The sequence below is a fragment of the Lemur catta genome, chromosome 23 (assembly GCF_020740605.2).
Source record: "Lemur catta isolate mLemCat1 chromosome 23, mLemCat1.pri, whole genome shotgun sequence".
Classification (NCBI taxonomy): domain Eukaryota; kingdom Metazoa; phylum Chordata; class Mammalia; order Primates; family Lemuridae; genus Lemur; species Lemur catta.
In genome coordinates, this window is record NC_059150.1 from 6,298,063 (window position 1) to 6,325,978 (window position 27,916).

A 27,916-nucleotide genomic window follows, 5' to 3' on the forward strand; every position below is an offset into this window, starting at 1 on the left:
ACACACAGGACACAAGTCAGAGGTGTGAGTAGCTGCCCAAGGTCATACGGTCTACGTGGCTTGTCGAGAGATGCATGGGAAGGAAGCTGGCATGGGAGGAGGGTAGGGGACACCAAAGGGTCCAGAGGGAATTTTTGGAAGGGCACAGACGGGGAGCAGAGAAATCACGCTGGCCCAAACGGCACAGACACACACAGGCTGCACATCCCGTGCTCCCTGTCTAGCCAGCAAGCCCTGCACACATGCACACACGGCCACTCCCACCTGGTTCCCCGCTCTACCTGCCCATCTGTGGTCGGCCTTCCCGGGGCTGCCAAGGCTCCACGTGCCATCCTCTGGGTTCCATACAGACACCCCTCTGCAGCCCATCCTCTTTCCTGAGCCCAGAGAAGCAAGACAATGCTTCAAAACTAAACGTTTCAGAGATTCTGAAATGTAATCCCGTGTGTGGGGGTGGGGATGATATGACAGTCTCCCAGCAGGTGGCTGGCCCAACATTGTTTAAGCTGTCACCTCTCCCCTGTGAAGTTGTCTCTGATTCTCTTGGGCAGACTTAAGGGCTTCCTCCTCTGCCCCAGCCCATATGGCCTTGGTATGTGACTGTTCCTCTCCACGTCTCTCTCCTACTGGACAGTGAGCTGCACGAGAATAGGGGCTGCGACTTACAGTCATCCATACAGCCCAGCGATCTGGTACAGTCCTTGGCACAAAGCAGGTGCTCCGCAAATGTTTGTTGAATGGACAGATGATGGTAATTATATCTACTATTTATTGAGTCCCTGTTATGAACCAAGCCCTACGCTAGGCTCTTAATACATTATTTCTAATATGCACAACAACCACGCAAGATTGATTTTAGCATCTTTGTTCTATAGATTGCAAAACTAGGCTCAGAAAGGTTAAGTCACTTGCCCTGCCAGGGTCACGTGGCAATACAAGAAGATGCACCTAAGAAGCTCCAAGGCCCCCCTCAGCCTCTCACCCCAGTGTTTCCAACCTCAACACTCCTGGCTCCCTTACCTTCTAGAATCAAACAGGTATAAAGTCCCATGACCCTGTCTCCTAACTCTCTCTCAAATCAGTGCCTTCCTGTCCTCCCTGCTGCCGCTGCTGTCATCTAAGCCTGCAGCAATTTTCCACTAGGATTAGCCTCCAAATTGGGGTTCCTGTCTCCAGCTTTGCCCCCCACCATCAATCCCCCACTCAGCTGCCAGAAGGATCACGCCAAATCACAGGCCTGGTGATATCTCTTTCCTCTTAAATGTCCCATGTTGCCCCATGTTTTCAGGATAGAGTCCTGGCAGGTTAGTCACGGTGTATGCAGAAGGGTCTTTAGGATCCAGCACCTGCCTCCCTCCACAGTGTCATCCCCACCCCAGACTTTAAGCTCTGGCCTCACGGAACTGGGGGGCCGTATTCTCTCACCCTTGTGCTTTGCACGTGGTATTACCCTCCTGGAAAAATGGCGAAACCCTTCCTGCCCTCCCTTGTCCTCTTATCCAGTAACCCTAAACTCAAGCAGAACAACTCCTGCAGGATGGCCACAGCACTAACGTCCGTCCTGTAGCATCCTAACTGCTTACTTACCTGCCCCATTAGTCAGTCCACAGCTCTTTGCGGGTAGGGATTGCGTTTTATTTATCTTTTGTGCCCAGAGCCCTGCCTACTATTTGGCACATAAGAGGTGCAGAAAGTGTTTGTTGAGGCTGGGTGGGGTGGCTCACACCTGTAATCCTAACACTCTGGGAGGCTGAGGTGGGAGGATCGCTTGAGCTCAGGAGTATGAGACCAGCCTGAACAAGAGTGAGACCCCCGTCTCTACTAAAAATAGAACAAATTAGCTGGGCGTGGTGGTGCCCACCTGTAGTCCCAGCTACTCAGGAGGCTGAAGCAGGAGGATTGCTTGAGCCTAAGAGTTTGAGGTTGCAGTGAGCTAGGCTGACACCATGGCACTCTAGCCAGGGTAACAGAGTAAGACTCTGTCTCAAGAAAAAAAAAAAAAAAGAATTGTTTGTTGAGACCTCTTGACCTCATCCCCCTGGTTCCTTGAAACTCTGCCCTTTGGCCCCAGTCTCTCTAATCCTCTAGTAAATAGTTCCTTAGCTGCAGCCCTTTACTCCTGCCCTCCCTCCCCCTTCTCTGCCTCTGCCTGGCCTCCCTGCTCCGCAGTATTCTTACCACACATACAGGGATCATGGAGCCAAGCAGGTTGCCTCCTCTCCCCAGCGCCTGGAGGCTCTGTATCCATCCACTCTTTGTGCCCCTACAATACTTGGCAGTTTCATTTTTATAAAGTGCTTGCACCCAGGAAATCTGCAAGCCCTGGCAGAGAAAACAGAGGTAGCAGAGTTGGCAGGCCCTTTGTGGGATGTCCCTGCGGACTAGCCACAGGTCACTTTGATGCAGGGGCCTGGTGTCTTCCTTCTTTCTCTAGCCAAAGGTGCAACCTCAGGCCAATGTCTTCCAGAAGGAAATTGATCTATTCTCAACAACTCATTCTTCCCAGGGAAAGGGTTCAGGCAGAAGCACATGCACACTGTGGACCACCCGCTCCTCAAGAAACCTTCCCTGTCTGGGCCCCCAGACTGCAGCAGCCAAGCCCACTGGCAGGGCAGAGGACACAGACCTCCTTGATTTGGTGCCCATAGACCTGAGCCCTCAGGAGGAAGCAGAGCTGAGAGGGGCCCAGCTGGGGACACCGTGCCCTTCATTCACCCCACCCCAGATTCTTTCTTTCTTTCTTGTTTTTGTTTGTCTGTTTGTTGTGTTCTGTTTTTTGTTTTTTTTCAATCCTTGAAGTCAGCTGGTGTGGGTAGAATGGCATGGCCTGGGTTCTAATGACAGCTCACCTCTAACGCCTTGTGGGACTTCGGGCCAGTTCAGTCTCCTTTCTGGACCTCAGTCCCCACTTCTGCAAAATGACAGCTGAACTAGCCCTGGCTGTTCTTGGATGATTCTCAGTTGTCCTGTGGGGTTTAAGTCCAAAAGGACAGACAGAATTATCCTTCAGGGAGAGGAGTGAGACGATGGCTGGTAGCAAAGCCTTCACTGGGTCCTGCCCTGACCAGGTGGGAATGTGTCCGGAAAGGTGAGTGAAGCCCCACTGGAGAGGGTGGAGGGAGAGCCCAGGGCCTACTGCTGTCGAGCAAATGACCCGCAGAACCTGTTGCACGCACATCAGCTCCCAGGGTGCCGGGTGCAAGGCCCAGGCTCAGAAGGCAGGAGAGCAGCCTCTAGAGACAGCAGAATCCCGCGCGGTGCCCTGGGCCCTGTCCTGGGGTCATCCGGTCCAGAGGGCCTCATTCCCTAGTCGAGGCTCTCAGGCCAGCCCTAGAAACAAAACAGGAAGAGGCTCTTGGACCCCGGTTCCCAGAGTGGGAGAAAGGGGTGGGCACCGGGCAGAGGGAGCCCTGGGGATTGGCAGCGGCTGTGGGCAGGGCGGCAGGGGCGGGGGCGGAGTCAACTTGTCCATGTGAAAAACTCCGGCGGGGGCCGGGCTTTTCCCTTCCTCCTCCTCCTCCTCCTCCTCTCTCTTCCCCACCTTCCTCCACTCCCTCCCTTCCCCTCCCCTTCTTCCACCTCCTCCTCCTCTTCCTCCCTCCTCCTCCTCCTCCCACCTCCCTCCTCCACCTCTGCCACCTCCTCCTCCTCCTCCTCCTCCTCGGCCAGCTCAGGTTGCAGCCCCTGTGGGGAGCCGCTCACCTTCCCGGAGCCGGCGGGGACCCCGCGGCAGGCCGGCCGTCCGGGCGGGAGCGGGCGCCCCGCGGCCCCCGGGACGCGCGCGGCGAGCCCGCGGGCGGCGCCGGGCGGGAAGGGGGAGGTCGCCGGAGGGGGCACCGCGGCGCCGCGCGAACGGAGCAAAGGTAAGCGGAGCGGCTCTTAAAGGCGCAGTTCTGCGTTTGCCCTGGGGCGAGAGGTTGGAGGGAAATACCGGAGCGACGAGGGGAGATCGGCGATCGCGAGGCGCGTACTGTACGTGTGTTGGGGGGTGGAGGATGCCCTGGAAAGGCCTCTCCTAAGTTCCAGGTGCTGGGGGGGGGGCTATTTTGCATTCCCAGGGCTCCCACCCCGCCCCCAGGGAGTCTCCATCTGGGACTCACTTTGGCCCCCGGGCGCCCGTCTGGGCCCCGCCAGGCAAACTGTTCCACCCAGACACGAGCCAGGCGCTTTCCAGGCGCCCTAATTTATGGGAAGGGCAAGGGTCAGGAGTCCCGGGGGCGAGAGGAACCGACAGTGTGGGGCCGGATCGCCGCCTTGAGCTTTCTGGGCTCCGGTGAACTTTCCAGAGCGGCAGGCTGGGGGGTGGAGGCCAGAGCCCTGGGGAGAACGTGGAGGGACCCGCGAAGCCCTGCCCTGCGGGTCTCGGCGCCGGGGGTGTGTTGGGGGCTCTGGGGAATGCTGTCCCTTCTCTCTGCCCACCCCGGAAGACCGAAGGGGCAGTGGCCCCACCCCTCATCAGCAGGGACAAAGGGTTAACGCAGCGGTGGGAAGGGAGGGTGGGAGGCCGGTTGGGCTAAGGAGATGTGCCCTGAGGATTCCGGTGTTATTGGGGGAGACAATTAGGAATCTGAAATCCGAAAGCGGGTATGGGCCGGAGGCCTCTGTTTTTTCCCTGTTGGGGGCCGGCGGGAGGGGGGTTCCCTGGAGCTGTCTGCAGACCTTGTGCTGAGTGGGAGTTGAGCAGCCAGACAGTGAGGGATTTTCCATCCTGCAGGATCGACACCGTCCTAGGCACCAGCCTCCCCTCTGCCTTCTCTGGGCCCATTCCTGGCAGAAGGGCTGGAGAGTTGAGGCCGTGGGAGTAGAAGGGCAGCTCCCTAGAACATCCGCAGCTCTGGCTCTTGCTGTGCCCCTCGTTCCCCCACCCCCAGCCCTTTGCAGTTCCCCAACTGTGGCCTGGGCCCTGTGACTCACCGACACCACCAGCTTGCCCCTCTGTCAGCACCCTGTGAGATTCAGCATGTCCGTGTGGCATTCCCCACGCGGGCATGGGCATGCAGCTCATTTCTGGACACTGGCCCGAGGGAGCAGAATCCTCGAGGATACCTGGAATGGCTGGCCGACTGGCACATCCTCCAAGGTCCCTTATCTGGCCTGGCCTCCAGAGGAGCCTGGGAAAACCGTGCTTGGGTGCTTTGGGTCCAGGGAATGCAAGGCAATGCTGGCTCCAGGTTTGGGTTTGCATCCTGAAGGTGCTCTCGTGAGAGGGTCACCTTGCCACAGCAAAGCTACTGTCTCAGGTTACCCTGTCCCAGCCACCTCCTGTGCAGCTGATGAGCCTGTGAGGCTGACCTCCCCCCACCCTGGCAACCTGGGAGTGTACCTGATCGTTAGGTTCCTAGGAGAGGTAGCTGCCTTTCTGGCTGCATTTGTTTCCCCTACAGACCCAGACTCTGTCCTCTGCCTACTTGGGCCTTCCAGTGCCCAGGGGACCAGGCCCACGCTGTAGGGCAGATCCTGGCTTGGCTCTTCCCAGCTCCTACCCCAACCAGCCTTCTCCTTTCTGGGGTCACTCTGGGACTTTTGTCCAGCACCTCCCTCTACCTCTCTGATTTCTTCTTTCCTTGCCTAACTGAGCTCAGGACCTACAGGGGAGGGCAAACCTAGGGCCTTGTTGGAATCTAGCTCCAACATATACTAGCCATGTGAGTCCCCTCGCCCCAGCAAAGTCCTGAACTTCTCCTGGCCTCAGTTTCCTCATCTGTAAAATGGGGATCATAATAGGGAGGGTTGTTGTGCGAATTAAATGAAATAATGCGCAGGGCCTGGTGTGTAACAGAGACTGAATAACTGGTGGCTGTAGTGGTTGGTGGTGGTGGTTTGGAGAGGGAATTTCCTAGGGATTGCACCATGGCTGGCTTTGGGGTAGAGACCAAGGTGGGGTTTCCTAACCCCATCAGGCCAGGGCCTTAGAATCTTTTCTTCTCTTCCAAGTTGGGATAAGGGGACTGTGCAGGGGAGTGGTGGTGGTGGCCGGGGCAGGAGGTGGAGGGGAGGGGGTTTGATGGATGAAAACCTTCCAGGAGGGGCCAGGAGTCTGTGCTGTGGGGCTTTACCCTCTAGTTTCCAGGGTAGGAGTGAGGTGGACGCTGGGAGCTGGAGAAGGAACAGCCTCCTGCCCTGAGGGGCCTCTGGCAGAGCCTTCCTTCCCTGGGGCAAGACGACCCTCCCCTGGTACTTAATGCAGCCCAGGTTCTGCTCTGTTGCCCACAAGGGAGTGGCTGGCCTGTAGCCAGGCCTACCTGATTAATTTTCCCCCTTTGGGAATAAGTCGCATTCCTTTTCCTTGGCCCTGTGTCCCTTCATAACCCCTCTCTTCCTGACCCTGGACCCTTTGCCTTTGCCCTCCAGGCATTCGCTGCTGAGTGCACACTTTTCTATCTCCAGGGGGTGGGAACAGACCGGGGTTAATTTCATCCTGGCCCCCACAGCTGCACACGCGCGTGCACGCACACACACACACACGCACACACACACGCACACACGCACATGCAGAACCCAGCTCTCAGGCTGGGCTCACAGCAGCTCAGGAGGAAGATCTGGGACCCAGGATCCCGGAGCTGGTGGCTGGGCCTGGCGGGAGCTGGCCAGCGGTGCCGCGCCAGGTCTGGAAGAGGAAAAGCCGTGGGCGCGTCTCAGCCAGACCTGCTGTCGGAAGGAGAGCCCATCTGCTCCTGAAATCTCCACAGCTCCGTCTGCAGAGGAGGGGGGTAGGGAGGCAAGTGTGAGGTTTGATTTTGAACTAAAAGGAGTCTGGAAGCTTCCAGGCAGCATGAGTGACCCAGGTGAGACAGGACACCCTGCCCTGAGAGACGCTGGCCAGAACTTCTGAAGGGCCCATGGGGACAGCTGCTCCCCTGGAACTCTTGGTGATGGCCCCGCCCTGTGCGCCCCTAGAAATGGAGGGTTGGGGCAGGCAAGACCACCCAGTAACGGCCGGCTGACACGGTCACACGTGATCTATACGTTGAGTGTACATCTCTCGTCCGCCATGGCTGGAGGCCCTTTATGGACTTTGGGGTGAGTTCAAATCCTGCATCTGCCGCTCAATAACCGGTTGCCTTAGGTTAAGTCATTTGCTCCCCCGAGTTTCAGTTTCCTCATTTATAAAATGAGAGGATAACACCTCCTGTGGCTGTGGGGACTCCAGTGAGATAATGTCCATGACAGCTTTTTGCCCCACCTGGTATCATCGTTGAAGGCAGGGGCAGACGGCACTCATGGGCTACCTTTGGCAGTTCTCGGCACCTTTGGCCTCCACTGGATGTTTTTTCCTGAAGTCAGATGCCTGCAGATGTCAGGGCTCTGGCCCCAAATTGCGACGGGAACTCTATTCTTCAAATGTTTCTGCCTTCTCTCACGCTGAACGGCCTCTCCATTGCATCACCCTCCAGGGAAATTCTGACAAAACTCTAGAACGATTTCTGCTCTCACACCTTGTTTCCCTAAAGAAGCCTTCCGTTTTCTGCCTGGGAGTCCCCACAGGAATCAAGCCTTCTTCTCTTCTGTGTCCCTTGCAGGGGTGCCCAGGCCCAGGAGGGGACGTGGCTGGCCTTTCTGTGTCCTGGCAGGTGGGAGGTGTTGTGTTGGAGGGTGTCACTCATGACTGAAGCCGTGCTGGGTCCCCAGACCAACTCTGCCAGGAGCATGGGAAGAGGCCAGGAAAGGGGTCACAGAGCCCCTCCCTGACCCTGGCATGGAGCCCAGCTGGCACCATCCGCTGCCATGGCCGGGCTGGATGCCATGTTCTGTGCTGATGCCAAACCTGACATGGCTCCTTCCCCCATGTGTGGGCTGTGGATTTCCCTGGCTGTGGTGCCCGGTGGAGGGAGTGCCGCCTCTGGACATGCCTTGAAGTCCCTTCCCCAATACTTAAGTCTGCTTCAGGGGGAGCAGAAAGGGCATTGAGCTCAGAGTCACAAGCCCACAGGGTGGTCTCAGCTCTGCCCTGTCACCCTGAGTGGACTGGGGCAAGTCACTCTCCTTTCTGAGTTTTGCCTTCTTTTCCTGAAAAATGAGAGCACAGACCTAGGGATTTCTAAAGCCCCCTCCAGGACTGCTGGTTTGTGGCTCCAACTTTTGCCAGTCCTGCCAACAAGGTGGGCTGCGCTCAGGCCCCAGGAGGGACTCAGCCTTCTGTCCTTCCAAACATCAGAGCCAGGGGCTTCCCCCAGCTCAGGCCTGGGTACCTAGTGGGCAAGGAGACACTAGAAGGCCTCACCTCTCTCAGGTAGGAGGGAAAAAAAGTACCTCCCAAAGACACAGATGCTGGATTCAAATGCCACATAGGTACTGGATGCCCTAGGCGAAGGGTTGGCGAGCCACAGCTCTTGGCCAAACCCTGCCTGTTTTTCTATGGCCCATGAGCTAAGGATGGTTTTTACATTTTTTAAGTGGTTAGAGAAAAGTCAAAAGAAGAAAATAATATTTTTTAACACTTAAAAATTATATAAAAATTCAAATTTTAGTGTCCTTAGTAAAGTTTTACTGGAACACGGCCAGACTCATTTGTGTACCTCTGTCTGTGGGTACCTGTGTACCACAAGGGCAGAGTTAGATAGTTGCAACAGAAACTATGGCCTGCAAAGCCTGAAACATCGGCTGTCTTGCCTCTTACAGAAAAGGTTTGCTGACCCTGGCTCAAGATAATCACAGTTCTCTGAGGCTTTGCACCAAGCCATTCTGGAATCTCAATTTAAAAGTACTCTCTTTTCATTTAAAAAGAAGTGTTGCTGTTTTCTTATTACGTAAGTAATAAATGTTCATTATGGAAATAGAAGATGCAGATAAGCATTAAAACTACCCATAATTTTACCACCTAGGGGTAATTACTGTTAACATTTTCACTTACTGCCTTCTGGATTACCTACGATGCACTTGTGTTTATATGTGTATGTATGCGATATGTATGTATATCTTGTACACACACGGCTTTTACAGATTGTGTGCATCTACTGTCTTCACTTAAAAACACATCTCAGCTGGGCATGGTGACTCATGCCTATAATTCTAACACTTCAGGAGGCCAAGGTGGAAGGATCACTTGAGGCCAGGAGTTTCAGACCAGGCTGGGCAACATAGTGAGATTCTCGTTTCTATAAAAAAAAAAAAAATTAGCCGGGCATGGTGGCACACCTGTAGTCCCAGCTACTCGGGAGGCTGAGCCAGGAGGATCACTTAAGCCCAGGATTTTGAGGTTGCAGGGAGCTATGATTGCACCACTGCACTCTAGCCTGGGCAACAGAGTGAGACGACCTTGTCTCTTAAAAAAAATTAAAAAAATCTCAAAACTGAACCACTGGGGAACGTGCAGGCAGAGGTGCCCGGCAGGCAGTCGGAGCTGTGCATCTGAGGCACAGAGGCTTGGTGGGGCCAGAGCTGTAGATCTGGGAGTCATCAGCATGTGCTGGTGGTTTCTGCCACGTGAGGGGATGAGGTCACCCAGGAAGCATGCAGAGAGGGGAAGAGCGAGCGGCCAGAGAGGGAACTCCGGGAGTGTTGTCATTCAGGGGACAGGTAGAAGAAATGAGTCCACCGGACCCGGGAGGGAGAAGGAGACCCAGGAGGCCAAGTTGTCATGGAGGCTGAGGGGGCAGAGTCTGAGGCACAGAGCCTGGGATGGTGCCTGGTGCTGAGCAGGTGCCTGTCAAATGAGTGAGTGACTGGAAGACACCAGCACCTCCTCATGAGCTTCCTGAGCCCAGCCTGGCGGGAGGGAGCCCATGTGTCGCATGCAGAGGGAGAGGAGGCGCAATCCAATGGCCAGAGGCCGGGGGCTGGTCAGAGGAGTCGGGGGATCGCTGTTGGAGAGAAGACGAAGCTGCTCTTTTGGAGCAGTCACTCCGATGGGAATGAGGAAGGCTGGAGAGGATTGGCCAGGGGTTCCTGTCAGAACACGGGCATGGGGTGGTGCGGGCCAGACGGGGGGATGGAGTATAAATAGGAATATGGTTCAGAGATGCTGGGAAATCCTCCCCCCACCCCCACTCATGAGACTGAGATGTCCCCAGGGATGCCAGGCCTTAAAGGCCCCTGCAGTTCTGCTGCTAAAGTTGGGCATGGAGAGAAAACCAGAGATGTGAATAAAAATCCCATGACAGGCCACCAGGAAAGCTGGCGTCTGATATCTGGCCGAGGGAGGGCTAAAGCCTGGGGGAACTTAATGGTCTTAATGCTCAGCTGTGTTGGGTAAAAGATGGTGGGCATCAGCGTCTGTCCTAAAGCAAACAGAGGGGACAGATGGGAGTCTGTTTCCTTTGGAATTTAAGGAAGAACTAGGGAAAAGTTCCAGACTGTGGGATCTTGAGAATGCTGGGCAAGGTAGAAGGAGGACCTCCGTTGAGGTTCTTTAAAGGGGGCTGCTGACAGGAGGGGAGAGGCTGTCCTCTGGCTGGGAGGGTCAGGCGGCCTTGTCTGGAGGCAGGAGGAGGTGGGGGATGGAGGCCAGGCCTGCCCTGGCCCCTTGCTCCTGCCTCTGGGATGTTCTGAACTCCTAGGAGCAGAGCTGATATCGGGGCACCTTGTCCCTTCTTATCACTTGGAAATCCAGAGCCTCCCCAAAGATTGCAGACCAGCTTTAGCAGGTCCCCAAAAAGGTCAGAAAGAAAACACCAGAAGATGCTATCTGACCTCTATTCCTTGATCCTCAGGAGGCCGGCGAGCAGCAGTGTGGACGTCAGTGGGCTGACGCGGGGCCACACAGAGGGGCGAGAAGCGAGGCAGTGAGTGGTCAGCAGGGGCCGTCTGCAGGGGTCGAGGCCAGAGTCTGAGCCTGGTAGTGCCCCTGCCCTGTGGGGCCCTGGGAATCCACTCTGAGTGAGCCCAGGAGGACAGACCCAGGTCCCCGCTAACCCCTTCCCCACAAGCCCTGGAGGCCCCAGCTCAACACATGAAAACCCTCTCCTTAGGGTTTTTCTCATGTAGCCCAGAGACCTCCGCAGACCTCACTTGGGGAGCTGCTGCTGGGCCGGAAGCTGCCCCCACCGCCCCAGGTCCCCACCCCCACTGATGTCAGGCCGTGAGCTGGCCGGGGAGGAGGGTTGAGTTTCAGCTGAGGCCTTGAGCCCAGCTCTCATGGATTCTTCGCTGGTCATCCCAGGTGCACTCTGTGTCAGGCTCTGGGGGTGTGACAATGAGTCAGACCCGGCCCTTGCCCTTAACAAGCTCACGGGCAAACCAGGGAAACAGACAAGTGAACAATTACAGTGCGGGGAGCGTAGAGCAGCGGCCCTCACCTGGCTGGGGATGGCGGAGTTTCAGGCTGGAGGAGACTTGAGGGGCACGTGGAAGGCATCCGAGAAGAGGTCACAGTCATGCCCAAATTAAGCCTTGGTGATGAGTGGCACTTGTCTGGCTTCCCCCAGTCCCCAGCCCGCTTCCCTGCATTCCAGTTCTCTCTGAGACCCAAGAGAACTGAGGGGGAAAGACGCCCAGGGTGTCTAGGGCTGGGGACTGGACAGCCCAGGCTTGCTCCGGTGTGCCCAGGGCAGGGCCAGGCCCAGCGGCGCGCAAGCCCTAACGAGACTGGAGCCGGCCCAGGGAGGAGAGGATACACCTAGAAACACGGGCCTGGTCCGCCTGGAAGTGGCAGGAAGGGCACCAGCATTTATTGCACATGACAGTGTGTCCTAGATACAGCAGAGGTCTCCAACCTTTCTGGCACCAGGGACCGGTTTCATGGAAGACAGTTTTTTCCATGGCCGGGGGGTGGGGTAGGGGATGGTTTCAGGATGATTCAAGGGCATTACATTTATCATGCACTTTATTTCTATTACATTGTAATATATGATGAAATAATTATACAACTCACCATAATGCAGAATCAGGGGGAGCCTTGAGCTTGTTTTCCTGCAACTAGACGGTCCCTGCCGGGGCTGATGGGAGACAGTGACTGATGTGACGGGAGGCGGAGCTCAGGCGGTGATGGAGTGATGGAACATCTGTAAATGCAGGTGAAGCTGAGCTTTCTCGCCTGCCGCTCCCCTGCTGCTGTGCAGCCTGGCTCCTAACAGCCCACTGACTGGTACCTGTCTGCGGCCTGGGGCTTGGGGACCGCAGTCCCAGAGCTTAAAGGTGACTAAGATACGGTCTTTGTCCTTGAGGGGTCTAATGTTTATTTATCTTTAGAGGAAAGAGGCTCAAATAAGTCATTATGATACAGTGGCTCAAGTTCATTCATTCCACAGACACTGAGTACCTAGCGGGTTCCTTACACTGTGTAAGGCCCCAGGGAAACAAAAATGTTAACACCCCGTTCTTGTCCTGAAGGACATCACAGTCTCGTTATGAGGCTGCTATGGAAATGACAAGGAGGAAGCGTCTAATTTTACCTAGAAGAAGGAGGTGTGGTCATTCATGCATAGCTTCTCAGGGGAAGTGACACTTGAGTTGAGTTTGGGAGTGGTTTTACCCAGGGAAAAAGTGAGGAAGGGCATCCCGGGCCAGATGAATGGCGTGTGCGAAGCCGTGGGGTGTGCATGTGGTTTGCTCTGGGAATGCCAAGTACGTTCGATGAAACCAGACCCTCTGGGGAGGGCGAGAGCTGACACTCAAGAAAAAGTCAGGGACCCAAACACGAGAGTCCCGGTCTGCCCGGCCCTGGAGCTCAGACTTTTTCCTAAGGGCAGTGTTAGCTTTGAGGGATTTTAAACAGGAGAGTGACATCATCAGAAAGCAGCTGAGAAAGTTGAGTCTAGCAGCCTGGTGGCAGCTGGATTGGAGGTTAAGTATCGTTCCCACTTAGCAGCAGGGAAACTGAGGCATGGGGTGTCTTTCCAGGTCACAGTGCTAGCAGATGGGGTTTCTTCCGGATACCAAACGGTAGGGAATTTTGGAGAGCAGGGCTGACAGCATGTGGCCCTCACTGTAGGACGTCTCTGGTCAGAGTGAGACACTGCAGGGGACAATGATGCACTTGTCCACAGCAGGGGTGACCCTGAGCCCCAGACACTGCCCCCTGACCAGGCTTCCTGCAGGTTTACCCAGCTCGCTCCCGGAAGGCCTTCCCCGCCTACTTCCTGCATTCCCAACAGAGGCTGTGGGAATCTTCTCCAAGCTCCGTCACTGTTCGGAGCGTCTGTTCGTTGGCAGGGTGACTGCAGGCCTGGCTATCTTCCTCAGCTCTGGCCACCCTGAGGGTTCCAAGCCCACAGCCTCTCCCATCCAGGCTGGGGCAGGGTGAGGTCAGTGAGGAGGGCTCCAGGCAGCCCAGGGGTGACTGGCCTCCCCTGAGGTTTGTCGGGGGCTCCAAAGCCTCCAGCTGTGCAGAACGGGGTCAGTTAGAGGGTGAAGGCAGCGATGGTATCTGCGAGCCACCTGCAGGCACAGTTCTCCCTGGGGGGAGGGAGTGTCTCCGAGGTCCCAGCTGATGACGTCTGCAGACTTGCTCATCCATGGCCTCTAGTTCTCTGAAACTCACCCAAGGCCCAGAGTGGCTGAGGGACCCAGCTGGGGGCAGGGAGTGGGAGGCAGAGGGTGTCAGCCCTGGCTGGCAGGCAGTCCTTGGGACTGAAGGTCACACCCTCTGGGCTTCAGAAAGTGGGCACTTGCAAGTTATATCTCTCGACCCCTTCCCTTGGGCCTGCAGAGACCAAGATCAAACAGAAGAGAAAACAAAACAAAAAGAGACTTGGGGAGGCATTTAACACGGGCCTGGAACATGGTAGGTGCTCCCCATGTGCTTGCAAAGCAGGTGCCTGCTGGATGCCACCAGCCCCAGGCATAGGAACCAAAGTGCTCCCGGGGAGGCAGACAGGTGCAAAGTGGTGCCCATCAGAGGCGGGGCACCTGGCGGGGAAGCTTCTGTAGACCCAAGAGACCTGAACAGCATGTGAGGGGCTTGCCTGGAACAGAGCCAGTGTGGCGGGGGGTCGGGAGAGGTGCAGCCAGCCAGGAAGGGGCCCCAGATCTTGAAGGGCCTTGGTGCAGGCTGGGGGACTGGGGCTTTGTGCAAGAGGGAGGCACAGGGGCGTCTTGAAGGGGTTTGCGGAGAGGAGTCTCCAAGCCTGGCCCCTGGAGGTTAGGAAGTGAAGCTGCCCCTCCTGCCCTCCGCCCCAGTCTGCAGTCAGAACTCCTGGGAGGTAGAGGCTACTTCCCAGGTCCCCTCGATGCTCTGCCAACCTCCTCACAGTCTGTTCTCAACACGGCAGCCTATTAAAATCTCAGTGGGATCATGTCACTCATCTGCTCAAACCCTCCTGTGCACCACGAGGACCAACGCAGGTGCTCCATGATCCCCTCTGGCCTCCTCTCGGGCCAGCTGCCCTTCCTAGATCATAGCAGACGCACTTCTGCCCCAGGACCTCTGCACCTGCTGCACTCTCACTGCCCTGCTTCCCGCATTCTGCACGGGGGCTCCCTGACTGTGCTGCTCTGGCCTTTCCTGGCTGCCCCATTGAAACTTGCCACGCAGCCCCCTCACACCGTCCCCCTCCCTGCTCGCCATCATTGTGGTTGCCACTGTCAGAGGGCAGGAGTTAACATCTGTTTCACTCACCTGTGGATCGTCAGGGCCGGCAACGGTGCCTGGTAGGTAGCCCGTGTTCAGTAATCGTTGAATGAATTAGAGCCCAGCCTGAGAGGGATTATACACCTTGACTGCAGTCACACAGCCGGCTGGTGGAGCATCGGAGTTTGAACCTGAGTTTGTCAACTTTTACTGTAGTTCAGGGTGGGAGTGGGGGCCCCTGGAGGAGAAAGCACGTAGAGCCCAGGCCACGGAGCGGGCAGGGCTGGGGAGGGCTCCGGTTAGGAGAAGAAGGGAGCGATGTGGGCACAGTTTGTGCACTTGGCAACAACCAGGAAACGGCTGTGTGATTCTGAGCAGTCAGTTCCCCTCTCGGAGCCTCAGCGTCCTCACTGAGCAAGGGATGGAGCGGAGGCTCCGGAAGCGCCTGCCCTTTCTCGCTGGGAGCCCAGCAGCCCCTGGCAAGTGCCGGGTTTCCTCCCGGCCTGGCTCCTCCTTCCTCCTCCTGTGGCACCCGCTTCTCTGGCACCAGGAGGAAGTTCTGGGCTGGCTGGTGTGTGCCCAGGAGGAAGTGACAGGAGGCAGGCTGATGGCCTCTCTGGCCTACGTGGGCAGGGAGGCAGGAGGGGAGGCAGGAGGGAAGGCAGGCCGGGGTCCACCTGCCCACCCCTGGAGCTCCACAGGGGAACTCTGCTCCTTCAACCTCCCCCGCCCGACCCCTGCCAGGCCAGCATCCCTGCGTGCCCACTGCCCTCTTCCCCTGGCACCAGTTGCACGGGGACAGCCCCAGATGGCTCCCTGGCCTGGGGACAAAGGCTGCACTGTGCCCGGCCCTCGGCTGGCCTCAGGCTGGGTCACACTGAGCCCTTCTGTCCATGGTTGGGGGTGAGGGGCAGACAGCACCAAGGTGACAGGCCTCTTTCCTGTCTCCCTTCCCCCTCTACCCCATATCTGAGGAGCTGACTCTCCCAAGGGAAAAGTGACAGAGGCATCTTGTGTCTTGACCTAGGGAACAACAGACTATTCACTGCCCAGTCTGCCCTGTCACACCCAAGACCCTGCTGGGTTCAATGCCCCGATTGTCCCCAGCAGAGAGAGGCATCCACTCTCTGCCGTGGTTACCACCCCCGCCGCCCGCCCCTCTGTCACCATCAGGAAGTCCATCCCTACATCTGACCTCCAAACCTCCTGCTGCAGTGACAGCCACTTCCTCTGGGTCTCTTCTCCTGCGGGCGGACAACAGCTGGTCCCCGTCCCTCTGCATCACTTGGCCCCACATGGTTGCTCAAGTCTGCTCCCCTAGTTTTACCCTCTCTCTGGCTCCCTGTCCCACCGGCCACCCCACCCCAGGCACAAGCTGGTGGTCTTTGCTCCTAATGGAACCATGGAGAGAGCAGGTGTCACTCGGGCTGGTTCTCCTTTGTCTTGCAGAAATTGGGGGCCTCCCTCCCAGAAGGCTTTTAATGAGCTCCCTCCCCCTCCCGCACAAGCAAGAGCAAGGGTGTGAGATTTATGGCAGCTACTGATAGATTCCTGAGCCAGGAACCCAACATGCCATCCCATAAATCCCAGACTGCAGGACAGTTTTATGGGGAAGCCCTGTTTTTAGAAAGGGGTGTGGCTGGTCCCTCCTGCAGAGCTCAAACCCCAGGGAGCCCAGTGCCTGCCTCCCCTGACCCCCACTAGGGTAACCAGGACCAGGCCCTGGGGTAGCAGTTTGTGCCGAGCAGATGAGTCTCTTCCTGTTTCCAGGGCAGAGCCGTGTCCTCTCCTGAAGGGGGTCTCCTGCTTCACTCAGGAGAAGCGAAGCCCCCTCCCCAGCTCCCCACACCAGCACAGCAGGGCCATCTGGAAACCTGGGCGGACAAACATCCCTTACCTGGACCTCTGATGCCTCCAATCATGGCTCCAGGTGCCGATCATTGTGCTTTTTAAAACTGAGTTTTCCCAGGCATCATCCTCAGAGCCTTGGTGACAGAATCTGAGGGTGAGACCAGCCACGAAGGAGTGGCTGAGGTTGGCTGGTGGGGATGAGTTTGGGGACAGAGAATCAGGAAAGACCAAGGCCGGTGGGCTATGCCAGGGAGGCTGGAAGAAGTGCTCTCAGCTACCTGCTCATCAAAGCAGGCGTCCCCAGCCCCTGACTTCCTTGAGAACAGGGACCACACTTGCCTCTGTAGCCCCAGTGCCTAGCACAACGCTGGCACATAGTAGGTGCTCAATTCTTGTTTGTTGAGCTGAACTCAGTGAGACTTCAGGGCCCACTGACAGAGATGGGCCCGGCTGGCAGTGCAGACTGAGGCCTCTACTCTGACACATGCCAGCCGGATGAAGGAGGGCCTGGGCACACCCAGTCTCTGGGCTTGGGAGCTGGGGAGGGCCACAGCCGAGCTGCATTTGGGGTAGCTTGGAGCGTGCAGAGCTGGGGAGATGACCCTTTCCAGGCTGGCTAAGGACAGAAGGAGGTGATCATTTAGTAAAGCAAACATGTTACTGGCCCATAATCCCTTAAACTGGGAGGACTCAGGAGGGGCCTGGTTACCTTGGCAACGAGGTGCTGGCCAGTGGCAGGGCTGAGAGCATCTTCCAGGAGTGGGCTGTGCCTGGTGCGTGGGTAACGGCTGGGAGGGGGTGTAGGGTGCTCCCTTCCCATCACTGGGCTGGCCCTGGTGCCTTCTTGGTGGGTGTGGGTGGGGGCCCCTGAGAGGCCTCTTGGTCCTGGCCCCCGCTGCAGCCAAGGGCAGCGTAGGCAGAGCAGGATGGGGGGCGGCTGCACAGAGCTCCTATGGAAACCCTGGAGGGGCGTGGAGGGAGGGCAGGACCCACTGTGGGTTTTCAGGGCAGGAGGGAGAAGGCAGGGTCTGTGGGAAGAAGCAGTTGCACGTGTTTCCCGGGGCGGGGGGGTGGCCAGCAGGGTGTCCTCTCATTCAGAAGGAAGAGGAGCTGAGTTGCTGGTGGAGAAAACCTTTTCTATCTGGGGAAGGGGCCCTGCGGTGAGCAGAGCAGCTCTGCCCTCCCTTTGGTGTTCTCGGGCAGAGGACACCCTGCCTGTTTGCTTGGAGGGCTCGTGCATGGGAGGGGCTGGCGGGGCTCAGGCCCCCCTTCCCTGGGCCCGTCTCTTTCTGGCAAACTTCCGTGTTTACCCTGAGAAACTTCCACTGCTCCTGACCTCCCACATTTCAGCTGGAGAGGAGATGGGGCTAGGCTAGTTCCTATGCACACTTCCCCTCTCTCATCGTTTTTCTCTTTTCCTGCCTTCTGGGGACCCAGGCCAAGCCAGAAAGGGGACCTCCGGGTGTCAGTATCAGGGTGAAATGGGAGTGGGACCAGACTGTGTCCCAAGGGTGTAATGGGCCTGGATCAGTAAGGCTTACTGGCTGGTGACACATCAAGCTCTCGCACACAAGTTGGTAAAGGGCTGCTTGTCCGAGGACCACCCGGTTCTGGTCCTCCACCCCCACCCTGCCACCCCAGCCCTTCTCCCAGAACTCTCTAGACCTCCAGTAGCTAAAGAGTTAATATGGGGGGGGGGCTCCAGGATCCTCTTTGTACATTGTACCCACCATTATGGTCAGTACTTTGCGGGACTAGTTGTTGCACATTGGGACCATCTCCCCAGGGAAGGGGATTTGGGGGTGGCTCAGTGCTGAGAGTCCATGGGCAGAAGAGGGGCAGGACCTACCCTCAGGGGGCTTGAACTCTGGAGGAGACACAACCCTGGCCCCAGGTGGCATGTAGGGCCACAGAGCTTGATGGGAGACGAGCTGAATTCCCAGTGGGTACACACTGGGACCTGTGGCCTTGTTCTTCTCACCTGCTGTTGTCACACCTCCCGCCCGTCCCAGGACCCAGCCACCTGCTCCCTGACGATCATGAACAAGATGAAGAACTTCAAGCGCCGTTTCTCCCTGTCAGTGCCCCGCACCGAGACCATTGAGGAGTCCCTGGCTGAATTCACAGAGCAGTTCAACCAGCTCCACAACCGGAGGAACGAGGGTGAGGGGTCCGGGCCTGCCCCAGGCCTCTCCCACCCCGACATCCCCCAGGCCCCTTCCCCACTGGCCTTAGGGGAGGGGATGAGTGGGGGAGTGGGCTGCCTGCCTCTCCCTTGGGGCAGAGTGGCAGGGAGGGCAGCTGATGCCTGTCCCTCTCAGACCTGCAGCTCGGTCCTCTTGGCAGAGACCCCCCGCCGGAGCCCGGCACCTTCTCCCCCACAGACAGCGGGGAGGAGCCCGGGCAGCCGTCCCCTGGCATGCAGTACCGGCGACGGCAGAACCAGCGTCGCTTCTCCATGGAGGTGAGGGGCTCCAGAGAGGGTGGCAGGACGCATCCAGGGTGTGTGCACAGGAGGGCAGTCGCCTTGGGGCCAGACTTCATGGGTTCAGACTCCAGCTCTGTGCCTTTGAGCAAGTTACTCAACCTCTGTGGACCACCGTCTCTTTGTCTTTAAAATAGTCATTGAGGCTGTGCTTGGTGACTCACGCCTGCAATCCTAGCCCTCTGGGAGACCAAGGCGGGAGGATCACTTGAGGTCAGGAGTTAGAGACCAGCCTCAGCAAGAGTGAGACACAGTCTCTACTAAAAATAGAAAAAATTAGCCGGACAACTAAAAATAGAAAAAATTAGACAGGTGTGGTGTTGCACACCTATAGTCCCAGCTCCTTGGGATGCTGAGGCAGGAGGATCGCTTGAGCCCAGGAGTTTGAGGCTGTTGTGAGTTAGGCTGACACCACAGCTCTCTAGCCCAGGCAACAGAGCGAGACTCTGTCTCAAATAAAATAAAATATAAATAAAAAAGTAAAACAGTCATTGTGAGGATTAAATGAGTTAGTTTATGCCAAGTGCTTAGAACATTCCTAGAACATAGCAAAGGCTAGACAGCTTGACTGTAATCTTTATGATCCATGTACATGTGCCCAAGTATATTAAAAATACGCTTATAGAATCACAGTGTCTGTAAGGGCATGAGATTTATGTTGCACAGATGGAGACACTGTGGCCCAGAGAGGGGAAGGAACCTCCTAAGGTCACACAGCCACTCCAGGTGTGCATGTGTATGTCTCTGAGCACAACCTTGAAGTGCAGCCTGTGGTTTGGCCCTGCTGGGGTTGTTCTACAGGGAAAGCTAGGTCCAGAGTGAGAGGTGAGGGCCCCACAGCCCTAGCTACCCTGGAGCCAACAATGGTGTCCCCATCTCATCCCGGTCACCCCAGGACATCAGCAAGAGGCTCTCTCTGCCCATGGATATCCGCCTGCCCCAGGAATTCTTGCAGAAACTACAGCTGGAGAGCCCAGACTTCCCCAAGCCACTCAGCCGCATGTCCCGCCGCGCCTCCCTGGTGAGTCCCAAGAGGGTCAGAGGTCGTGAGGGTGGGACGCCCCCTTCCCAGCTTGGACAAATCCGTCCTGGCTTTGCCTGTCCCAGCTGAGGCGTGCAGGGCTTTCCGGGAGGATTCCCGGGCCTCTGGCGCCACCTGGTGGCCTCAGTGAATTCAAATAGCTCCTCCTAGATCAACTTCCATTCCCTAGATGGGTCCCACCTGGGCTGGAGCTGAGCTAAGTCTTGGTCTCCACCCGGTTAAGGTCAATAAACCAGCTGGCATGTGCTTTCCAGTCCTCGCTACCTGTCAGAGTTGCTTGGGAGCATCTTACAAAAGAGACTCTGGGTCCCACTCCAGACACCTACAGAATCAGCCTCTCTGGGTGGGGTCCAGGAATCTGTCTTTTTAAGGATTGGGTACACCTGAGGGAGAAGAAGTGTGCTCATGAGACAGACTGCAGGGAGGTGGGTTCTGAACTGGACCCTCGAGGTACAATGGAGACAAAGACACAGCGCCTGCCCTGGAGGAGCTAGCAGTCTGAGTAAGACCAACGACAGCTTCTTTGTCAAACAAAGATAGTAATTGTCCTACTCACAGGGTAGAACCAAGGTGTGCAGCAGTCCCGGGTGCCACAGCTCTGAGCTGCACACGTTGGCTGCTGTGGGAGGAAGCAGCTCACATGCCCAGGAGCTCCTTCCTTTGCCGCAGGGATAAAGGGGAAAGGAGAGGAGGAAGGACCCCTTTTCAGGGTGGGGGTCTCATTCCCCTCCCCCCTGAGGCTGGAGGGGGAGAGTCGTGTCTGTGGGCTGGTGGGCCTCCAAGCTCACGGCACCCCACGTCTCTCCCTCTCAGTCGGATATCGGCTTTGGGAAACTGGAGACATACGTGAAACTGGACAAACTGGGGGAGGTAAGAGGCTGGGCTTGGTGGGAGGGCAGCCATGCAGGATGGTTCCCAGGAGGCGCAGGGCCTCTGGACCCTCCCCAGTCTGCCCCTCCTGGCCTCTGTCCCACAGAGAGAGGCGCATGGTCTTGCCCGGCCTTGGCGGGTGCTGAGTAGACCCCGACGCTGGGCGAGCGCGTGAGGGTAGTGCAGCCCCTGGGCCCGGGGCAGAATCCAGTCTTTTTTCCTACGAGTACTTCCTGCCTGGGTTTAAATCCCAGCTCCACCCTTTACTAGCTCCGTGACCTTCGGCGAATTACACGACCTTTCTCTGTGCCTCAGTTTCTTCTTTAGTCAAACGAAGATAGTGATTGTTCTCCCTCATTGGGTTGTTGTGCGGATTGAATAGGTTACTAGAATACGCTTATGTACAGCACGTAGACATGCCTGGCACGTGTTGTAGTAGGTGCTGTGTCACCAAGATACTTGCATCGTCACTGTGTCTGGCTTTGTGTTAGAGGCCTGGGGTGGGTGAAGGTTTACAGAGGAAACTCCCTGGAGGAGCTGAAAGGGTAGACCTATGCGTAAACATAGCACAGCATAAGGAAGAAGGAGACTGGTGCTATGACAGAGGGGCGCCCAGCGTGCTGGGGAGAGGGAGGGAGCAGTTCGTTCTCACTTCCCAAGGAGAGCAGTGGGCTTTGGGGAAACACAGCGTTTCAGTGAAGGGAGGAAGGGCACTCAGGCCCAAGTCACAGCCCACACTGAGGCACACAAGGGAGGCACTGGACAGAGGACAGCAGGACCTGAATGTGCCCCGCGCCAATCGGGCTCTTCATCCCAGGGCACCTACGCCACAGTCTTCAAAGGGCGCAGCAAACTGACCGAGAACCTCGTGGCCCTGAAGGAGATCCGGCTGGAGCATGAGGAGGGGGCGCCCTGCACTGCCATCCGAGAGGGTACAGCGTCCTGGGGTCCCACACTCCCCCCGGGGGCATCTGGAGGAGGGGCTCATCGGCCTGGGCCCCAGTGGGAACCTGGGGTGGAGTGTCATTGCTGAAACAGGGACTCCTGGGGGTGACCCCTTGAAGAAAGGGTACAAGGGACATGTGGGGTCCCACGGACCCAGGCGGGCCATCTCCCCACAGTGTCTCTCCTGAAGAACCTGAAGCACGCCAATATCGTGACCCTGCACGACCTCATCCATACCGACCGGTCCCTCACCCTGGTGTTTGAGTACCTGGTAAGCGGGGCTGGGGCTCCCCTGGGGGAGAGCTGGGGTGGGAGGACAGGAGAGTAGGCGGCTGAGGAGTGGGAGAGGTGGGGTGGGGGTGGCCCAGGCCCTGTTCTAGAATCAGGTTCTCAGATGCGCCCATGCAGGATGGGCCAAGAGCTCGGGCTTAGGGGCGGCTCGGAGCCAGGGACCCATCCCACTGGTGGGCTTGGGCCCTGCCCAGGGCAGGGCTTCCTCCTCAGCCTGTGTCTGGGCTTCTCCTCAGCCAGGGGTCAGGCCAGGGTGGGACTGAGCCAGGCTCTGTGTTCCAGGACAGCGACCTGAAGCAGTACCTGGACCACTGTGGAAACCTCATGAGCATGCACAATGTCAAGGTGAGGGCCTCGGCACCAGGGACCCCCAGCCATTGTTGCAGCTCCCTGTCCTGAAGCCCAGCATGGAAACCCACTCTTGCCACCAGGACCCGGCTGCTGGGGCTGCTCAGACTTTGCAGAGTAGGATGGAGGGAAAGGGGACTGCCATTCAGTGAACCCAGGACCTGCACTGAGCACCTCACCCCAGGCAGGCACACACACACACACACACACACACACGCACTCTCTGCCACCATCTAGATGTTGGTATAAACCCCCTCCCTGACTCTGAGCATCAGTTTCCCCATCGGTCAGATGGAAGCACGAGCTGCCAGATTGAAAGGAGCTTCCGGGCCAGCTCGGCGGGATGGGCGGCCTCTTCCGGTGTTTGTTAAAGAATCAGGCACACGTACCCTGCACAGGCAGGCTTCCTGACACTGCCGCCTGCCATGCCTCCTGCACACTCACGCCCCCACATGCCTGCTGTCCTCCCCTCTGGGTGGGACTCCCTGGTGTGACGGGGCCCAGGACGGGGCTGCTGGGTGGGCAGGAGAGTCAGGGACTTGTGCTGATCCCCCAGGTCCCTGCCCCCCTCCATGTCCCAGCCTTGGGGCAGAGGCTCAGGGCCACCCTCCACTTCACCATTCTCTTCCCCCGTCCCCCAGATTTTCATGTTCCAGCTGCTCCGGGGCCTCGCCTACTGCCACCGCCGCAAGATCCTGCACCGGGACCTGAAACCCCAGAACCTGCTCATCAATGAGCGCGGGGAGCTGAAGCTGGCCGACTTCGGTGAGGCCGGGGCTAGAGTGGGGGTCCGACGCTGTTGGGGTGCGGTGGGGTAGGGCTTCTTGGTCAACCCCAAAGCACCTGTGGCAGCGATTCAGTGACACATCTGTCCCTAGGACTGGCCCGGGCCAAGTCAGTGCCCACAAAGACCTACTCTAATGAGGTGGTGACCCTGTGGTACAGGCCCCCAGACGTGCTGCTGGGATCCACCGAGTACTCCACCCCCATTGACATGTGGTGAGTGAGCACTGGACCAATGGGGGGAGAAGGGGCCTGTCCACACTTCCACACTCTTTCGCTGTCCCCAAGGGCCTCCGAGAAGAACCACCTAACCTCTTTTGACTAAAAGCCACGTGGCATCCTGCTGCACTGCATGTTAAAAACTGGGGTTTCTCCAGCTTAGTCAGACCTTCCACGGCTGTGTTTCTCAAGTATCCACCCCAGGAGCCACCCCCAGGGTGGGTACCAGAGCCCCAGAGGGGACAGGGGGGCCCCTACAGTGAATGTGATGAATCTTCCCCAAGCATCAGTTCGAGTGAAAATTTTGGAAGGGAAACATTATTTTTATGTTAAAATTAACAGGTATATGATTTGGTGTGAAATAAAAAAATCAGCCCAAATTTAAAGCTAAAACACAGGTTTCTGATGACGGGCTGCTGTGTCTACACCCCAGTGTTCCCTAGGAGAATGGACCTCTGTACTTCTCTCTTCCAGTGGGGCACACATGGAAAGAGTTTGAGACCACACTGCCGAAAGAATTGCCACCTGGGCGCTGGCTATGCGGAGCCAGACCGCACGCAGTGACAGGGGAGAGGCCATGTCTTCCTAGAGCCCAGGGAAGCCCCCAGAGAAGGGCTGTAGTGGGGGCTGGGCGGTCCTAGGAGCCTCCCACCCCAGGGCCACGACCCCTCCAGCCACCTGTGGCGGACGTCACGGGTGCCCTGGTGGGGCAGGCCCGGGAAGGGCGGCCGCCTCTGCCTGACGCCGCCGCTGCCCCTTGCTCCCTGCAGGGGCGTGGGCTGCATCCACTACGAGATGGCCACGGGGAGGCCCCTGTTCCCCGGCTCCACGGTCAAGGAGGAGCTGCACCTCATCTTCCGCCTCCTCGGTCAGTGTCCTGCCGCCCTCCCGCTCGCCGCCAGGGGCGCCAGAGCTCCGTGCTCAGCAGGGCGGGCCCCCTGCGGCCGGGGCCGGCTCCTGCTCCCGCCTCCTATATGGTACCCCCGCCAAGTCGCCTGGGCCCGGCCCCTCACCGCGCCCTCCCCACCCCTGTCGCCTCCCAGGGACCCCTACAGAAGAGACGTGGCCCGGCGTGACCGCCCTCTCTGAGTTCCGGGCCTACAACTTCCCCCGGTACCTCCCGCAGCCGCTCATCAGCCACGCCCCCAGGTAGCCCCGCTCCTGCTCCTGCTGGGGTCCCCGCCGTCCCCGCTGTCCCCGCTGGAGGTGGCCTCCCTCCCCGCCCCCAATCTGGCCAAGCCCGTGTCAGCGCCTCCTTCTTGCAGGTTGGATCCTGATGGCATCAGCCTCCTGACCGGCCTCCTCCTGGTGAGTATCCTCACACCCTGGGCCCAACTTCCACATGCCCACAAGTCTCTGAGACATCTGCCCTGAGCTCTCTGCACCCCTGAGCCCCGAGAGGAGTGCTGCTGTCCCTATGTAACCTTGGGAGCCCGAGCGGTGTGAGCCCAAACCCCAGTTCAGACCCACTTGCTCGCTGTGCAGCTTTGGCTTAGCTACTCTTCCACGCTTCAGTGTCCTCGGCTCCATGGTGGAATTAATAATTCATATTATATAAGATGGTCACGAGGATAAATTGAGATTGTGAGACATACTTACTGTGGTGTCTGTCTTGAAATTCACACAAAAAGGGTAGTTATTGGCATTATATATTAATATTACTGACATTCATGTTATTAACATGGTGGCTTTAGCATCTGTATTTCCATCCCAAGAGGAAGTGATTTCTGGTTTTTCCCGGTGGGTAGAGACCTGGGAGCATTGACCCTGAGGCTGCCTGGGGTTGGGCTGGAGGTGGGGGCTGGTACCTGTTAAACTCAGGTCCCTCCCACCTTGGCCATCTGACCTAGCAGGGGAGTCGTGCTGTCCAGAGGCATCCCTGGCCCCAGCCAGGGCCCAACAACCCACCTTGTGCCTTTCAGTACGAATCCAAGAGTCGTATGTCGGCAGAGGCTGCCCTGAGTCACCCCTACTTCCGGTCTTTGGGAGAGCGTGTGCATCAGCTTGAAGACAGTGAGTGCTTGGAGGGGTGGGCAGGGCCACCCCAGAACCAAGGAAAGGCAGTGTCAGGTGTGGGTGGAACAGCTGTAATAAAGAGGCCAGAGACCCCGGGTCCAGCTGAGCAGCCTTGGGCACAAGGCTTCCCCTCCTTGAGTTCTTACTCAGAACTAAGGGGGCAGACTCTGCAGAAATGAGGTGCTGCCAGAAAGGCCCAGGTAGGTCCTCCTGGGCCACTGCTTCCTGAAAGGCCCCCCAGCTGTGCAGCTGTGCGTGCAGTGGGCGTGGGGGCAGCAGGCTCCAGGAGCAGGGCCAGCTCCACACAGCCCTCTCTCCACCTTGTTCTCTCACCCCAGCCGCCTCCGTCTTCTCCCTGAAGGAGATCCAGCTCCAGAAGGACCCAGGCTACCGCAGCTTGGCCTTCCAGCAGCCAGGTAGGGACTTGTGCTCCCTGGCTCCCTCCCCTTGTTAGAGGAGCCAGGGCAGACTATTCTTCCCCAGTGGGGACTCCCGTGGTCCCTCACCCATCTCCCCCCTGACACTGGCTTCCCTTCGGGGGGCCCATGGCAGGCAGGGAAGGGGTTAGTTTCTCCTGCCCAGGCCGCCTCTTCCAGTCCCTCCCTCCTTAACCCCCACCCTAGACAGAACAGGACATTTGACATTGGCCTGGCAAAGATGCATGCTCTCTGCAAACCCTGAGCTCTACCCAGTCTCCATCCCGGGAGAATGGTACTTTGTCCCTAGAACAGCTCATGGCCTTGGATGTAACAAGTGCTTTCCATGTTTCATCTCCTTTAATCCTCAAAACGCCCCTTGCAGTTGGTACTGTGAATGTTCTCCATTTCACAGTCAGTGAAACCAAGGCTCTGGGAGTTAAGTCACAGGTCCATACAGCCAGTAGGCAGCAGAGATGGAATTTGACCCCAGGGCTGACTGGCTCCTGAGCACATGCCCTTGCTGGCTCTGTCAGAGTGGCTATGGGGGATAACTGTCCCTGCTGATCTTGGACACCCTTTGGCCCAGCCTCCTCCCTGCAGCCCCACCCCCTCCCCTCCATTCTCCAGGACGAGGGAAGAGCCGGCGGCAGAGCATCTTCTGAGCGGGGGCCACCCTGCTGCAGCCTGAGGGACAAGGGGTCACAACAAGCACAAATTTGGGTAGGATGGGGCCTGTGTGGCCCTCAGAGGACTGAGGCACCGGAGCTGACTGCTGGCCCGGAAGACTGCTCTGCAGCCCTGCTGGCCACGGCTGTTTCTCCTCTCTGCGCCCCACATGCCTCCCCGTGGCCTGTACCTGGAGTCCAACCCCTCCGTCACCGGGCTGGGCACAAGCTGCTTCCCTGGGAGAAGGTGAGGGGGCAGGGAGGGACCTTGGACTCTCGTCCACCCTGAAGTGCCCAGGCACCAGCGCGGGACGCACATGGGCAGGAAAATCCAGGCACCAGGCGGGACGCCGTGCCCTGATACAGGCTCCACCATGCCTCCCTCCAGGGCCTGCCTGCCTCGCTAGTCTGGCAGACCCTCCCCCTTTGGCCCCTTGGAGCCCACACTTCCCCTTTGAGAGCAGGGAGGGATATGGCATTTTCTCTGGGATCCCATAATCCTGTCCCACCTGTGTGACAAAGCCCACCCCCACCTGAGGGGCAGGTGTCCCCAGAGCAAAGGAGGAATAGCAGCCCCGCCTCCTCTTTCCATCAGCCCTAGCCTGCTCCCTTCCCCTCCATGCCAGAGGCCCTGTGCGCCCTCTGGCTTGAGCCAGGCTGAGCGGTGCTGGCGTGCTGCGGACGCCCAGCTGTGTCTCAGCCAGCCCCCACCCGTGTCCCCAGTCTGAATGGAGTTGCCTTAAATTGGCAGGTGGTAGAGTGCCCACTGCCCTTGGAGCTCTGACCCAGCTCCTGCCTGTCCACCCCTCCTGAGAGTGGCTCCTGCTTATCTAATCATCCCTGTGGCTGATTAGCCAGCCCTGGGTCAGGATCCTAAGGACGGCCCTGGATATGATATGCAGGTCACCGTGACACTGGTACCAAGCCAACCTCAGCTCCCTGGGGCAGGCACAGCCTCCCCTGTCCCCTCCTTCCCAGCCCTCGGGTCTGTTCACCTGATCCTGGTACCAGCCTCCCCCTGCCCCCGCCTCCCCAGAGATTGGTCAGGACAGGGAGGTAGAGGAAGGTGGGACAGCAGGCTTTGTTCCTGAGAGCCCCACTCCTGGGGGCTGGGAGCCTGAGGGGCCAGGCTGCTGAAGAAGGCTCCCCTCTGTGTTCCCAAGGTCTCCTCCACACTTAGTGACCTTGAATGGCCAAGGCCAAGGGGAGGCCAGGCCCAGCCCACTCCTTGGCCTGGGAAGTAGCCCTGAAGAGCCTGGGGCTCCCCAGCCCTCCCCTCCTCCCCCACCCCATACTGTGAACGTCCTGTGACTCAGCACAAAGACAGATAATATATTTAATTCATGTTGTACAGAAAGGACCGAGCAGTCTCGTGCAGAAAAGCTGATTTTGATAGATTGATGCCAAAGATGGAGACCAGAGGCCCTACTCCAGGCCTAATGAGCATGGCTGGGCCTGCTTGTACATGTGTACATATATACAGTGACGAGAGAGTTGCCTGTGTGTGTCTCTGGAGCCGCCTGGGCTGCTGCGTTC

At 57.9% G+C, this 27,916-nt stretch overlaps 1 protein-coding gene across 6 annotated transcripts; it reads left to right on the forward strand.

The window, feature by feature from the left end:
* Positions 1 to 3,632: 3,632 nt before the first annotated feature.
* Positions 3,633 to 27,871, forward strand: CDK18 (cyclin dependent kinase 18). 6 transcript variants are annotated; one of them, XM_045536532.1, is made up of 17 exons: positions 3,819 to 3,863; positions 8,620 to 8,747; positions 18,310 to 18,460; positions 18,619 to 18,761; positions 19,678 to 19,803; positions 20,638 to 20,694; positions 21,512 to 21,626; positions 21,816 to 21,910; positions 22,213 to 22,275; positions 22,920 to 23,043; positions 23,157 to 23,277; positions 24,051 to 24,148; positions 24,324 to 24,429; positions 24,546 to 24,588; positions 25,131 to 25,293; positions 25,635 to 25,712; positions 26,343 to 27,871. In XM_045536532.1, exons 3-17 carry the CDS (start codon positions 18,337 to 18,339, stop codon positions 26,375 to 26,377), a joined length of 1,491 nt encoding a protein of 496 aa, XP_045392488.1. In that variant the 5' UTR covers positions 3,819 to 3,863; positions 8,620 to 8,747; positions 18,310 to 18,336; the 3' UTR covers positions 26,378 to 27,871. The 6 variants fall into 6 exon arrangements, 5 of the variants coding, with proteins under 5 accessions (XP_045392486.1, XP_045392488.1, XP_045392487.1 ...); XR_006731139.1 differs by lacking the exons at positions 3,819 to 3,863; positions 8,620 to 8,747 and adding an exon at positions 9,556 to 9,639 and having other exon boundaries at positions 26,343 to 26,627; positions 27,735 to 27,871; XM_045536530.1 differs by lacking the exon at positions 8,620 to 8,747 and having other exon boundaries at positions 3,633 to 3,863.
* The last annotated feature ends 45 nt before the right edge of the window (positions 27,872 to 27,916 follow it).

Excerpts from the sequence above, each read along its gene's own strand:
- CDK18 (XM_045536529.1), top strand. The coding sequence starts at position 9,619 with ATGGTGCCTGGTGCTGAGCAG. Across the intron at positions 9,640-18,309 it reads TGGTGCCTGGTGCTGAGCAG|GACCCAGCCACCTGCTCCCT; the intron begins GTGCCTGTCAAA and ends CGCCCGTCCCAG. Across the intron at positions 25,713-26,342 it reads CTTGGCCTTCCAGCAGCCAG|GACGAGGGAAGAGCCGGCGG; the intron begins GTAGGGACTTGT and ends TCCATTCTCCAG.